Here is a 15,374-nt window from a genome sequence, read left to right as displayed (position 1 = left end):
TTAATAAAAACTGATGCAGTATACCTATGTAAAATTAGCCAGGTGTGGTGGCGTGTGCCTGTAATTCCAGCTACATGGGAGGCTGAGGCAAGAGAATTGCTTGAACCCGGAAGGTGGAGGTTGCAGTGAGCCAAGATTGCACCACTGCACTCCAACCTGGGCAACAGAGGGAGACTCTGTCTCTTAAAAAAAAAAAAAAAAAAAAAAAAAAAAAAATATATATATATATATATATATATATATGTAACAAATCTGTACATGTACTCCCTGAATCTAAAATAAAGTTAAAGTACTTGAATAAAATAAAATTGCAATAGAGATGAAACTACCTAAACATTAATAGAAATTAGGTTATAGTAAATAAAAAAATAGAAAATATAATAAATAGATAGCAGAAGCCATTTCCACTGAAAATAGGAAGATGATGAGGATGCCGATTATCTTTTTCACATTGTTTTTTGAGGCAGCGGAGATAGTAAAGTAGAAAGATGAAAACAGTATAAATCTAATTATTTGCAGATGATATGAATACTACAAAATCCAGGAAACTTACATAGAAAATTATTTGAATTCATGAGAATTTGGTAAAGTGATTGGATAAAGCCAGCCTAGATTTTTTTCTCTATACTAAATGCTAAATCATTTAAATAGGATTTCCTTCCCACCCATTTCCTTTCAAAGTAATGAAGTGTTAAATTCCTAGGAATATATATTTAACAAGAATGGTATTGTGAGACTGGTATGAATTATGTTAAGATGTCTTTATTGAAAGACATCAAAGTCTGAATATGTGGAGAGGCATGCTGTATTTCTTGTATTGAAATAACAGAACAGGCCGGGCTTGTGGCTCACCTGTAATCCCAGCACTTTGGGAGGCTGAGGTGGGCAGCCTCACTTGAAGTCAGGAGTTGGAGAACAACCTGGTCAACATGGTGAAATCCCATCTCTACTAAAAATATAAAAATTAGCCACACGTGGTGGTGGGTGCTTGTAATCCAGCTACTCTGGAGGCTGAGGCAGGAGAGTGGCTTGAACTCGGGAGGTGGAGGTTGCAGTGAGCCAAGATTGCACCACTGCACTCCAGCCTGGGTGACAGAGCAAGACTGTCAAAAAGAAAAAAACAACAACAACACAGAACAATGTCTATTCCTTCCCAATTTATTATATGTAATCCCAAGGAGTGGGGAGGGGTTTAAAAGTAGACCAACTGATTTTAAAGTTTATTTGTAAAAACAAATATCTAAGAATACCCAAGAAAACTCGGAAAAAGAATCATAGTGTGAAGCGAAATATGCCCTATTTGTTGTTAATGTACTACAAGGCCAGTAATCAAATAGGAAGTATGAAAGGAATACACAATACCTAGGAATGTCAAAGGAACTTGAACAGGTCTGAGTATGTATTCCTACACACTGCTAATATGGTCTAAGATACATTTCAGTCGACTTGGGAAAAGGTTTGGTTGAGTTAATGTGTGATGCCGGTATAATGAGTTAACCATCTGCATGAGAACCAAGTTAGCCAACCATAGAAATAGGAATTTTGGTGACTTAGGCTCTAAATGTAAAAACTAATACATTTGAGACAATTTAGAGTACTTAACCTTGGAGTTGGGAATCTCTTAAAGATAGGACACTCAAACTATTAATGGTATTATGTTATCCTTACCAAGCCAAAGTCACACTAGAAGAAAGACTGCTAACAAGCGTGACAGGGAATTGATCTCTTGAATAATGCAGAGTCCCTACAGCTTCGAAATGAAGTTACTAACTTTAAAAAGGTATAAAGGGTATTTACTGGTACTTCTCAGAATAAGTCAAATAACCTGTAAAAAGTACCATAAGACGGGCTGGACGCATTGGCTCATGCCTGTAATCCCAGCACTTTGGGAGGCCGAGGTGGGTGGATCACAAGGTCAGGAGATTGAGACCATCCTGGCTAACACAGTGAAACCCCGTCTCTACTAAAAAATAGAAAAAATTAGCCAGGCGTGGTGGTGGGCACCTGTAGTCTCAGCTGCTCGGGAGGCTGAGGCAGGAGAAAGGCGGGAACCCCGGAGGTGGAGCTTGCAGTGAGCCAAGATTGTGCCACTGCACTCCAGCCTGGGCGACAAAGCAAGACTCCGTCTCAAAAAAAAATAAAAAAAAAAAAGTACCACAAGATGGTCACCCCTGTTGGTGGCCCAGGAAGTTCTTGTGAAAACATTAGCAACAGACTTAACAAAATTTAGTAGAGGAGCAATATTCCATGCTGGGGAGGATGCGAGGAGGAGACAGGTGCTCATATGCATTGCTGTTTGGCATGTGAAATGCTATCAAAACCGAAACACATGGCTTCTACCCTGTGTTTGAGCACCCAGCCCACAGTTAAAAAGGTGTCACTACAAGGTTTTATTATAGATGTGCTTGTAGTGGCCAAGGCTTGGCAATGACAACAGAAAGAATGTTTTTAGTGGAATGGCGTATTTTTAAAAATGTGTGTTATTACCTGGAGAGATGTTCGGTGAAAATGTTCAAGTTCCGAATGATGTGCGTGATCCAAATTTTATAAAAGAGCACATACATTTGTATTTCTGTGCAAGTATTTGTAAGAATCTGTGTGAACGTATGGAAAAATTATGAGCATATCAAACAGGATTCATAGTGAATGAAGGCAACTATGGTGTTAGTACCTCCACAGGTACTTGTATGATGCATTAAGTGAGACAAGTTATAAAACAATAGGACAGAGAAGTCCCAGTTTCTTACAACTGTGAGGCTATAAGAAGAATGATGAGAAACAACATGGGCTAGGTTATTTTAGGGAATTGCGGTGAACTTTTTTTGTTTTTTGAGACAAGGTCTCGCTCTGTCACTCAGGCTGGAGCGCTGGAGCGCTGGAGCGCAGTGGTGTCATGATCGTGGCTCAGTACACCCTCGAACTCCCAGGCTCAAGCGATCCTCCCATCTCAGCTTCCTGAGTAGCTGGGACTACAGGCACATACCACTAGGCCCAGCTGGTTTTTCTATTTTTTCTAGAGACAGGCTTTTACCATGTCGCCCAGGCTGCTCTAGAACTCCTGGGCTCCAGGTGTTCTGCCCACCTCAACTTCCCAAAGTACTGGGATTACAGGTGTTGGGCCACTGCTCCTGGCCTGGCAAACTCTTAAAACTCTTGATTTCTGACTATTATATGTAATTTTTCTTTTACTTAATGTATTTTTTTTTTTTGAATTAGAAAACTAAAAGATGACAGTAACTCCCGTTTAGTTCAGGATGTTGCTTAGATCCAGATGTGTCCCCAGCATAGAGCCTCAGTACTTCAAATATACAGCTGACCTCAAACTTCTTTCCTGTATTGACTATGTATGATCTGTATGGGAATTCCAGCTGGACTCTTGATTGACTCTGATGGTGGGAGCTGTTATATATAGCTTTATTAGCAGTAGCCAAGCATTAGAGAAAATTGAGGAACAACATGTTTATAGTTTGAGTAACATGCAAAAATAAATCCATAAACAATGAAGTCATTCAGTGGTTAGTATAAAAGAAAAATTAGGCTGGGTACGGTGGCTCATGCCTCTAATCCCAGCACTATGAGAGTCTAAGGTAGGCAGATTGCTTGAGCCCAGGAGTTCAAGACCAGCCTGGGCAACATAGTGAGACCCTGTCTCTAGAAAAACTTTTTAAAAATAGTTTATTAATTTTAAAAAATAAGAAAAATCAAAAGATAATACAAATAGTGGTAGGAGAGGCAGTATAGATTAGAGATGAAAGTATGTAGTTGGCTTTCAGATAGTAATAGGTATACTTCGTGGATCTGTGGGCAAGCTGGATAACACCTCAAGTTTGTTTCTGCATTGGTAAAATGGATAATAGTGCCTCCAGTATTGTTGCTTTATTGAAATGAGAAGGCATATAAAGCATATATGGTAAGCACTTAGTTTTTGCTATTAACAGACATAGATAAAAGTTTTTTGGTTCCTGTAGCAGATGCTGTGGATAGCTGTGATATAAGCCCCCACTTGGTGTTTTTTCCTCCTTCCTTTACTATTGTTTTTTGTTTAACTACATCCACATGTTGGCTTACTCATCTATTCCTGTTCTTTCTGGAAGGTTCTGATAGAAGACTGTATTCCGGTACTGAAGAGGTACGCCAAAGAAGGGAGAGAATTTGATTATGGATTAATGATTTGACTGCTGTTCCGATCTCCACGTCTCCAGAAGAAGGTAGATTTTTTTTTTTTTTTAAACCAAGATACTTATGATGGAAATGTTTCTTTGGGCACCATGTGAGGGTGAAAGGATCTTAGAGACTGTCTAGTTCTCTCACATTTTTAGGGAGTTAAATTGAGGTCCATGGTGGAAAGATGACTGGATTTGGCTTCAATTCCTGTTCTGCCACTAAATGAGTGAACTCATTCAGTCATTTGAAACAAAAATGAAATAAAATGACTCATTACATTATTGAGACGGTAAATCATTTGATAATGTATTTAATTTATGTGATTTTCAACCTGTATTGGTACAAATTGGTCACTTATCTAACAACAGATAATTCTCTTTCTCAAACCATATGTTTGTTCAAAATCACAGCTAGTTCATGTTTTTTCTTTTTTTTTTTTTTTTTTTTTTTTTGTTGAAACGGAGTCTCGCTGTGTCGCCCAGGCTGGGTGCAGTGGCCGGATCTCAGCTCACTGCAAGCTCCGCCTCCCGGGTTTACGCCATTCTCTCGCCTCAGCCTCCCGAGTAGCTGGGACTACAGGCGCCCGCCATCTCGCCCGGCTAATTTTTTGTATTTTTTTAGTAGAGACGGGGTTTCACCGTGTTAGCCAGGATGGTCTCGATCTCCTGACCTCGTGATCCGCCCGTCTCGGCCTCCCAAAGTGCTGGGATTACAGGCTTGAGCCACCGCGCCCGGCCTAGTTCATGTTTTTCTATAAACTCGAGTTCCTGCTGAGTTTGCAGACTCTGAATTTCTCTCAGGATTTTGCTGCTTGCCCCCTTATTTAAAGCAGTTTTCTTTCACGTTTCGGCCACTGCCTTTGTGTCAAATCTATTGGTATTTTGGGAGCAGTGCTAGGTGGATGTGATTTTGGCATCCAAAATCAATTTCTTTCTTTTTTTTTTTTTTTTTTTTTTGAGGCGGAGTCTCGCTCTGTCGCCCAGGCTGGAGTGCAGTGGCCGGATCTCAGCTCACTGCAAGCTCCGCCTTCCGGGTTCTAGCCATTCTCCTGCCTCAGCCTCCCGAGTAGCTGGGACTACAGGCGCCCGCCACGTCGCCCGGCTAGTTTTTTGTATTTTTTTAGTAGAGACGGGGTTTCACAGTGTTAGCCAGGATGGTCTCGATCTGCTGACCTCGTGATCCGCCCGTCTCGGCCTCCCAAAGTGCTGGGATTACAGGCTTGAGCCACCGCGCCCGGCCTCAAAATCAATTTCATTATCGTTCATGAACAAGCTCTTTGAATAGTGAGTGGGTCTCACACTCGTGCCTCTTTTTCTTCTTCCCCTTTTGGTATTGAGTATTTGAATATTTTACTTCAGATGTTGTGGATACGTACAAACCCATATTTATGAAACTTGTTCTTTTAAACCTTCAGATTCCACATGGGAGTTTCTCAGACTGATTCTTGACCTCTCAATGAAAGTGTTGAAACAGGATGGGAAATACTTTACACAGGTAGGCTGCTTAACAGTTTTTTTTTCCTCAAAACACTCTTAAGATTTTTATATTTTGAAATCTGAGGCCGGGCGCGGTGGCTCAAGCCTGTAATCCCAGCACTTTGGGAGGCTGAGACGGGCGGATCACGAGGTCAGGAGATCGAGACCATCCTGCCTAACACGGTGAAACCGCGTCTCTACTAAAAAATACAAAAAACTAGCCGGGCGAGGTGGCGGGCGCCTGTAGTCCCAGCTACTCGGGAGGCTGAGGCAGGAGAATGGCGTAAACCCGGGAGGCGGAGCTTGCAGTGAGCTGAGATCCGGCCACTGCACTCCAGCCTGGGCGACGATCGAGACTCTGTCTCAACAAAAAAAAAGAATCTGAATGCACATTTTTGAAATTTATTAAGGATAGAGCGGCATCATTGGTTTATGTTCTTTCAAACAGTAAGCTTCTAAGTGGACCTGTCCTCTATTGGGAATTAATGAGTTATCAGCCCTGGTCTTTCGCTGTAGTATGAGCTGCTGCCACCTGATGGAGACACAGACTGATTTTCTTTTTTTCCCCTCCCCTCATCAACATACACTTGATGAAATAGCTCTGGCTGTACTGTGAACTCCTGCCACCAGATGGAAGCAGATTGTGGTGTTTTTCTCATTCTCTAGGGGATTCTAAAACTTTAAAGATTACATTTCTTGGTGTTAAAAATATATATCTTCTATTGAAATCCTTAACAAAATTTTGAAAATGACAGCAAAGACAGCTAATTGATAATCTAGTCTCTTGGTACAAAATTCCTTGATTCATAAACATAAGATAAACACTTACATAGCATCGTACTCTGGATCTCTGAATTATTCTGAGTTCACAGGAAAATCCCCTCCTCCATTTTTTAAAAAAAAGTTCTGCCAGCCTGGACAACATAGTAAGACTCCATCTCTACAAAAAAATTAAAAAATTACTGGGTATGGTGGTGCATGCCTGTAGTCCTAACTCTGGAGGCTGAGGTAGGAGGATAGTTTGAGTCTGGGAGGTTGAAGCTGTAGTGAGCTATGATCATGCCACTGCCCTCCAGCCTGGGTGACGGAGTGAGACCTTGACTCAAAAATAAACACAGTATTAGTATACTGTATTTAAATGTCAGGAACAAGCCAGGTGTGGTGGCTTACGCCTGTAATCCCAGCACTTTGGGAGGCCGAGGCAGTTGGATTACCTGAGGTCAAGGAGTTCGAGACCAGCCTGGCCAACATGGTGAAACCCCATCTCTACTAAAAATACAAAAATGAGCCAGGCATGGTAGCAGGAGCCTGTAATCTCAGCTACTCAGGAGCCTGAGGCAGGACATTGCTTGAACCTGGGAGGCGGAGGTTGCAATGAGCTGAGATTGCACCACTGGGCTCCAGCCTGGGCCACAGAGCAAGACTCCGTCTTCAAAAAAAAAAAAAAAAAGGAACAGGTAGAGGTTTAATTTTTTTTTTTTTTTTTTTTTTTTTGAGGCGGAGTCTCGCTCTGTCGGCTGGACTGGAGTGCAGTGGCCGGATCTCAGCTCACTGCAAGCTCCGCCTCCCGGATTTACGCCATTCTCTGCCTCAGCCTCCCGAGTAGCTGGGACTACAGGCGCCCGCCGCCTCGCCCGGCTAGTTTTTGTATTTTTAGTAGAGACGGGGTTTCACTGTGTTAGCCAGGATGGTCTCGATCTCCTGACCTCGTGATCCGCCCGTCTCAGCCTCCCAAAGTGCTGGGATTACAGGCTTGAGCCACCGCACCCGGCCAAGGTAGAGGTTTTAACTCGATCCTCCTGAGGAGGTGTTTGCAAGCAGACCCTATCCTGGACATTTTATGGAATCTGAGATTAATAATGCTGAAAACAACTTAGCAATTCTAAGAGACATCTTGATTCAGGCTCCAGCCTATCTTGTTGTTCCCCTCTTCCCTCTGTGTGCAAGACCTGCGGGCACGTTGTGCTTAATCTTAGACTTTGCGCTTGGTGAAAATGTTGGGAAACTTTGAGGAGAGCAAAGCCTTATCTGTAAATGGAGTGTGTCCCCCACCACCCCAAGATTTAGAAATGATTTTTACAAACATGTTGTAGATGGATATAACTATTCAAAGCAGGAGTCTGCAAACATTGGGCCAAATCTGGCCTCCTGCTTGCTTGTTTGTAAAGTTTTCTTGGCACACAGACATGCCCATTTATTACATAATGTCTGTGGCTGCTTTTGTACTGAGTAGTTGTGGTAGATACTGTATGATCTACAGAGCCTAAAATATTTTCTATCTGACCCTTCATAGAGGAAGTTTGCTGACCCCTGTCTTATAGGAAACCTGCAGTGAAACCTGCTCAAATGAAGCTTTCTTACTGTAAAGAAGCAAGTTGGACTTTCTTATGGTGGTTTTTTTTTTTTTTTTTTTTGAGATGGAGTTTTGCTGTTGCCAGGCTGGAGTGCAATGGCGCGATCACAGCTCACTGCAACCTCCACCTCCTGGGTTCAAGCGATTCTCCTGCCTCAGCCTCCTGAGTAGCTGGGATTATAGGCATGTACCACCATGCCCAGCTGATTTTTTTGTATTTTTAGTAGAGATGGGTTTTCTCCATGTTGGTCAGGCTGGTCTCGAACTCCCAACCTCAGGTCCCCCTTGGCCTCCCAAAGTGCTGGGATTACAGGCGTGAGCCACTGCGCCCAGCCATGATGGGCATTTTTTAAGCAGAGCATATGGAATTTTTTTCTTTTTATGTTTTTGAGCTAGGTTCTTGGTCTGTAGCCTAGGCCGGAGTGCAGTGGCACAGTGGCACTCATTGCAGCCTCAACCTCCCAGGCTGAAGTGATCGTCCTGCTTTGCCCCTCCCAAAGTGCTGGGATTACAGGCATCCATTGCCATGCCTGGCTAATTTTTGTAGAGATGAGGTCTCACTATGTTGCCCAGGTTGGCCTTAAACTCCTAGATTCGAGTAATCCTCCTACGTCAGCCTCCTGAATTGTTGAGATTACAGCCATTAGTGACCGTGCCCAGCCAGAATTTTTTCTTTTAGGTTTCTGCAAACACATAGAAGGAAGTCTCAAGCAGCTTAAATCAAGGAAAAATGTGAGGCTCTGGGATCTTGAACAGAAAGAGGCTGAAAAAAATTTGGATCCACTACAAACTAGTCAGTCTGTAGTACAAAAGACAGGACAAAAGAAGACAGCCACACTAACTCCACCTGTTGTCTACTACAATCGTGTGACTGTTGTTCTTTTGTTCTGAATATTGGCATGGCAGGCCGCCTCCTATGGAGAGCCGTTATCTTAGTATGAAAAGCTAATAGAATGCTTGCTTAGAATACTACCACAACCCATTTGTAAATATTAATGACCCAGGCTTTGATATCTTGCCTTTGCCAATAGACTTTTTACCAAAATCAAAAGGATTGTATACCCAGGGCTGTCTTGGTTTCTAAGAATTGTCCAAAAGACACATGACGTGCTTTCTGTCCCCATGTTCGTTACAGTTGGAACCACAAAACAATCTCATTATATAACACCTGGGGTTCATTCAGTGCATTTGGTGGTTGACAGTGTCACATGGTAAGATTTACGTGGACAGGCATGTATATAGCCCTTTCAAGAAGTAGTAATTAAGTCAAAAAGCAAGTGATTTGACTCAGGATGTATTGATGTAGTTGCCACAGGGCAGTTTTTTTTTTTTTAACTGCCAGGTGACATGCTTAGGAGGTAACCCAGATTCCTGGCATGCCCACCCACTTTGCCCAAGTGTGCAGCTTAGTACTGGAGTCACATTAAGGGTGGGATGAAAATGTGGTGTTTTACAGAAGCTAAATGTTCCCACCCAAAACTGCTAGCATCACAGTAGTGAGTTTGTGATGTCATTGGTGTTACTGTGGCTGCCTGAAGGCAGCCTTGTCAGCATCCCAGGAAGCTGGGGAATGCATTGTGGAGGGGCGTGGGAATCAAGGTGGGCCAATAGAATTTGAATTGGGGAGGAAGTGTTTTCATGGAACCTAGGAGGCAGATCCTGGGACTTGACCTTCCTCTCTTGTCTCCCTCCAGCCCCATTAAAACAAAAACCTGTAAGTTATATTTCTCTCTCGTTCCTGCTTGCCTTCTAGAAGCAACCCATCCTTGGTCTCACTTTTTTCCGTTTCTGTATCTTCTAGATGGTTCTTACATGTATGATTTCCTAATCATTATACCATGTAATTTTACTTGCTTTTGAACTTGATAAAAGTTGCTAAGGATGTATTCTTCTATACCTGTTACTGAGGTGTCATGTACCTGTAATCCTAACTACTCAGGAGGATCGCTTGAGCCCAGGAGTTCGAGGACAACCTGGGCAACATAGTGAAGACCCCACCTCTAAAAATAAACAAAAGCAAATGTCACCTGTTCACACCTAACATGGGGAAAAGAACTTTCTAGAACTGAAGCTATCGAATTTGGATTTAATCCCCAGTGAAGCCTCAAAGGGTTAAAAAAACCAATGACTAATAAAATCTGAGTTTACAGGATTGCAGGTAAAAAAAGAAACAACTTGCTGAAACACTGAAACTTCCTCCACTTAAGAGAGAAAATCACTGGCTAAAATCTGTTAAAACCAATACGGCCCATTAGAATTTGCACAGAATAAGCTTGCTGATGTCACAGCCTAAGTTTTCACCACTTGCTTCATACTAACCACTTCCTCGCCCTCAAGTTTGCACACAAGACCCATTAGTGGGCAGAAAGAGATAACCATACGTGCTTGAGGATTTTCCAGATCTACCCTTTCCTTTCCATCCACAAATCAATCACCTGCAAATCTCAGAACCTATCCCTTAAAATTTTTTTTTTTTGAGACGGAGATGGAGTGTCACTCTGTGGCCTGGGCTGGAGTACAGTGGCTCGATCACTGCTCACTGCAACCTTTGCTCCCGGGTTCAAGCACCTCTCCTGCCTCAGCCTCCCGAGTAGCTGGGATTGCAGGTGTGCACCACCACACCTGGTTAATTTTTGTATTTTTAGAAGAGATGGGATTTCACCATGTTGGCCAGACTGCTCTCGAACTCCTAACCTGAAGTGATCTGCCTGCCTTGGCCTCCAAAGTATTAGGATTACAGGTGTGAGCCACCACACCCAGCCCCTTAAACCTTTTCTAATAAAAGGACTGCCTTAAGCCCAACACAGGGAGGCATATTTAAGCTGGACTCCTGTCTCCTTGTTAGTTGACTTACAATAAAAAGCTTTTCTTAGGCCAGGCTCGGTGGCTCATGCCTGTAATCCAGCATTTGGGGAGGCTAAGGCAGGAGGATTGCTTGAGGCCAGGAGTTTGAGGCTGCACTGAGCTGTGATCACAGCACTGTACTTCAGCCTGAGCAACACAGCAAGACCCTGTCTCTGAAAAGAAATTAAAATAAGCTTTGCTTTTCTTAAAATCCCAGTGTTGTAATACTGACTTCTAGAACATTGGGCAGTGAGCCCTTTTTTCTTCGATAATGCCAGGTGTGGCCCCACCCCTTGTTCCATCCCTTTTTCTTATCCTTAATGGGTGCTTAATTCTTTGCTATTAGATTTTTATTTATCTCCCATTTGTTTCTCTTAAAAAGAAAAAATGTCATTCCATTTAAATAGACAGGAAAGTGAAATGTATCATGTTACTTTTTTGGGGTAGGTCTCTATTGTGGTGTGTGTTTTCTTCTTTTTTTGAAACTTCTTGACAATGTGGGAAAGAACAAATTGAAACTTTCCTATTTTCTTACCACAGTCTATGTAAGGAAGTCTTCCCATATAACCTCTATAAAGAGAGAGTGTGGTGTCAATTTTAACATGGCAAAGCCATTTACTGTGCACCTTGGTGGCATTTTCATTCTATAGCTTCCCCAGTGGTGATGTGTTCTAAAAACAACTGGGCAGTTTTCTATTTGTGAATCTTAAATTACACGTGTGGTGTTTATATGCTCTCATGGTGAACTTGATGTTGAAACCAAATTACATGCTGGCAAAGGGCACTTTGACCATGGCCATATCCCACTGCGGGACCCTAGATGATGGGTTACTAAACAGTCTGGCACTGAAGGATCACGTCATGTTGAGTGAATGTGCTAAGTTAAAACCACCAAGGCCAGCTCTCAGAATAATTCTAATCTCTTGCCGTGACTAGCTGGCTGGTTGGTTTTGAAAGCCATTCTCGGGAGTTCTTACATCACAGGCTGCCTTTATTTGTAAATAATTTTCATCTTGCATTATACTTAGCTATTTTGAGGCAAATTAAGAGTAACTTTTTTTTTTGAATTGGAGTTTCGCTCTTGTTTCCCGGGCTGGAGTGCAATGGCACGATCTCAGCTCGTTGCAACCTCCACCTCCTGGGTTCAAGCGGTTCTTCTGTCTTAGCCTCCTGAGTAGCTGGGATTACAGGTGCATGCCACTACGCCTGGCTAGTTTTTGTAGTTTTAGTAGAGATAGGGTTTCACCATGTTGGCCAGGCTGGTCTCAAACTCCTGACCTCAAGTGATCCACCTGCCTCAGCCTCCCAAAGTACTGGGATTACAGGCCTGAGCCAGCACGCCCAGTGAAGAGTAACTTTCTTAAGAAATGGAATCAGCCACCTGGATTCAGTAGTCTTGTGAATGCCAACTTCAGAGATTAAAAGGAAATAGGTGGTATTTCCTTTTAATCTCTTTATAAAACACCAGTTTTGTTTTCTAAATTCATAATGAAAAGCATTTGGGGAAAATTGTGCTAAAAGGATGATAAAGGCTTCCCCAGACTTAATCCAAATCTACATTTTAACAAGGTCCCCTATGATATCATATGTACATTAAGGAGTTAGAAGCATTGCTCTAGAGTTGGGCAAATACTGTATCCATTCAGCAACTCTGCTATACCTTGGCTGGCATCTCTTGAATTCTCTTCACCTTTTTTTCCTTACGGTCACAAGATGGCTGCTGCAGCTCCAAATATCACATCTAGGTTATAGCTTGGAAGAAAGTTGAAGAGGCGAGTGGCTCTCTCTTTGTTCAGAATCAAAAGCTTTTCCAGCAGCTACCAGCAAACTTGCAGTATATCTCATTGACTACCCCTAGCTGCTGGAGATGCTGAAAATGGGGTGACTGGAAAGGGAGAAATGCTAGAATAATGAAGTTGAGAGAAAGTTTTTGATAAGATGTGCAACTGGGTGATATCTAGCATATATATCCTGAATAGACTTTTGTTCTCTTATACACAGATTCTAGGAAAAAATAGTTCTGTGGCAACATTTTAGACTCTTAGGAGAATTGTAGTTTAAACCATTGTGGAAATCAAGGACACTATCTTTTTGATACTTCGTTTATAACATAATGGTGACCGTTATTGAGAACATTTCCTTTGAATGTGTTATTTGTATGAGTCTTTGCAAATTGCATAGTTTTAATTCAGTGACTGTGTCACTAATAAGAAATTGGTTTCACTGCTTTCTATCATTTCATATTCTAATAATTTGCAATGGCTTGGTCAATGAGGTAGAAGGATAACGAGCTCTAATGGGTCTATAAATAGAATGCAGTGTGATTTGTGAACATACAGAAGCCTTATCTTGTTTTTAAGATGAACTTTTATCTAAAGCTAGAAATGTTCTCTTTTATTAACGACCTTCAGATGAGTGGGGCCCTTGGAAGGACTCAAGAATCCCATTTGCTTATCTCTCTTTGATTTAGGGGAACTGTGTCAATCTGACAGAAGCGCTGTCGCTCTATGAAGAACAGCTGGGGCACCTGTATTGTCCTGTGGAATTTTCAAAGGAGATCGTCTGTGTCCCTTCATATTTGAATTGTATCCTTTGACCATGACATTCTGTTGCCAGATCAAAGCACCCAAGTAAATCCTATGCCAGGTAAAAAATTTAAATCCCAATAATAAACAATTAGCTTAGCCATAGAGTATATAAAGCCCTGGTTCTCAAGCTTCGGTGCACATTGGAATCCCCCGAGAAGCTTTAAATAAAATCTAAGATTCTAGACTCCCGTTCTCAAAAGTTTTGGGGGGGGCTTGCCACAGCTTTCCAGGTGCTTTTAATGATCAAGCACTACTGGTCTAAAGCATTGGTTCTCAAAGATGTTACCAGACCTGCAGCATCGCTCAAGAACTAGTTAGACATGGACATTCTCAAGTCCCACCCCAACCTGCTGCCCAGTCAGAGGAATTCTGGAGGTGGGGGCCCAGTGACCTGTTCTACCAGCCTTCCCAGGGATTTATGTGCACCTAAAAAGTTTGAGAAGCCCTAGTCTAAAATAACCACCCTACCTGTGGCAGGTAAAATGTCTAAAGACACTCATTCTACTCTTACATTAAAATTACCTGATGTTAATACTAGTTTCTACACTTCATGCTAATTTGCAGTAGAAATCGAGAACTAGAATGATGTTGGGGACTGCACAGTTAACGTTGGTGTTCTCTGTTCCACTTAGTAAAGTTAGTCTAGAGAAATAAAACATGGAGAAAAAAGGAAATGAGAGCATTATCATTGGAAATTTGTGCCACGACACAGCTGTGGGCTATAGTCTGCAGACAACAGCTTCCTTATCTGCTGTTGCCAAGTCCAGGTTCCTGGGATGGCAGTTTTTTTTTTTTTTTTTTTTTTTTGCTGTCAAGGTTGCTCTGCGACTGCTGCTGACCTCCAGTGAGGCCTGGTCCCATCAGACTGGGGCAGAGCCCCGGCAGCGCAGACTGCCTGCTGAGACCAGATGGCCAGCAAGAGGCAATGAGAACCCTCTGGTTCCTCCACATGAGGAGGGGGAGTACTCCGCCTGCTGGGTGGCCGTGTCCCTCCACAGCCTGTACAGAGCTTCAGCATCTCCTACCAACTGTCCACCTCGTTTAGGGTTCCCCTCAGCATATTTGTCAGGCCTGTGTTTGCATGTTTGGAGATTTGAGAAATCAGTTGATAACATTTGAGGCAAAGGCTTCCACCTGCTAGTTCTTCTCTCTTCCTCCTTCCTTCCCTCCTTTACTCCTCTGACCTTTTTTCCCTCTCCTCCTCCTTCCCTCTCTTCTCTCCCCCTTCTCTCCCTTCCTTGCATTTCCTGCTACCCCAGCTTTCCATCCCTCCCTCCTTTCCTCCTTTCTTCCTTTCCTTCTTCCTTCCCTTCCTTCTCATACTAATTCCCTAAAACTTGTGAGACTTTGGATCGGTAGTGTTACCTGAGAGAATATTTGTGTTCCTTTAGCCTTCTGTTGTCCAGTCAGTACCTCCTTCAGACATCCCAGGTGGTGGGGATGTCCCCAGGCTGCAGAGTGACCTTATTCAAAGGCCTTCATTCTCATTCCCACAGTGCTCTAAGCCATGAAGCTTTTCATCCATCTTTCAATTTGTAGGCCAGCAAACGAATTACAAGTGATGCCTTTTCTTCCTTGAATTACCTGCTTTTATTCCTTGACTCACTGTCCAGGTGGGTATTTTACACTGTTTGGAAGAAAGCTAAACCTTGAAGATCAATAGCCCCTAATCACATGTGCTGCAAATAGCCTTCCTGACCTCCATATGCTGTACATGACATCGAAATGAGTCAGGCAATTGATTGTGAATTCCTTAAAGTTTTCCTTTGTTTTAATAATTATTTTTAATTTAAACAAGCAGATGGCAAATGTATATTTTGATGAGCTTAGGGTGTTATTTTTTTTGAAAGTCAGCTGAGGATGGTTAGACAGCACAGCGAAGACTGCTAAATGCACTGACCTCCCCTCCCCCCGCCATTAGAATGTGATTTTTGTTCCTTTTTATTTCTC

At 42.5% G+C, this 15,374-nt stretch overlaps 1 protein-coding gene across 1 annotated transcript in view; it reads left to right on the top strand.

Annotated features, from left to right (window-relative positions):
- SMS (spermine synthase) overlaps positions 1–15,374 on the top strand; it is a 56,948-nt gene extending 41,574 nt beyond the window's left edge. Inside the window, 5 exon segments of the mRNA XM_033201119.1 lie at positions 4,095–4,158; positions 4,161–4,208; positions 5,579–5,658; positions 13,307–13,421; positions 15,038–15,374. Coding sequence (XP_033057010.1) covers positions 4,095–4,158; positions 4,161–4,208; positions 5,579–5,658; positions 13,307–13,421; positions 15,038–15,087 — 357 coding nt within the window. The 3' untranslated portion in view covers positions 15,088–15,374.

The sequence above is a fragment of the Trachypithecus francoisi genome, unplaced genomic scaffold, assembly GCF_009764315.1.
Source record: "Trachypithecus francoisi isolate TF-2019V2 unplaced genomic scaffold, Tfra_2.0 Lachesis_group6, whole genome shotgun sequence".
NCBI classification, from domain to species: domain Eukaryota; kingdom Metazoa; phylum Chordata; class Mammalia; order Primates; family Cercopithecidae; genus Trachypithecus; species Trachypithecus francoisi.
Note: the sequence above shows the minus strand (reverse complement) of the source record. Positions and strands in the feature narration are given on the sequence as shown.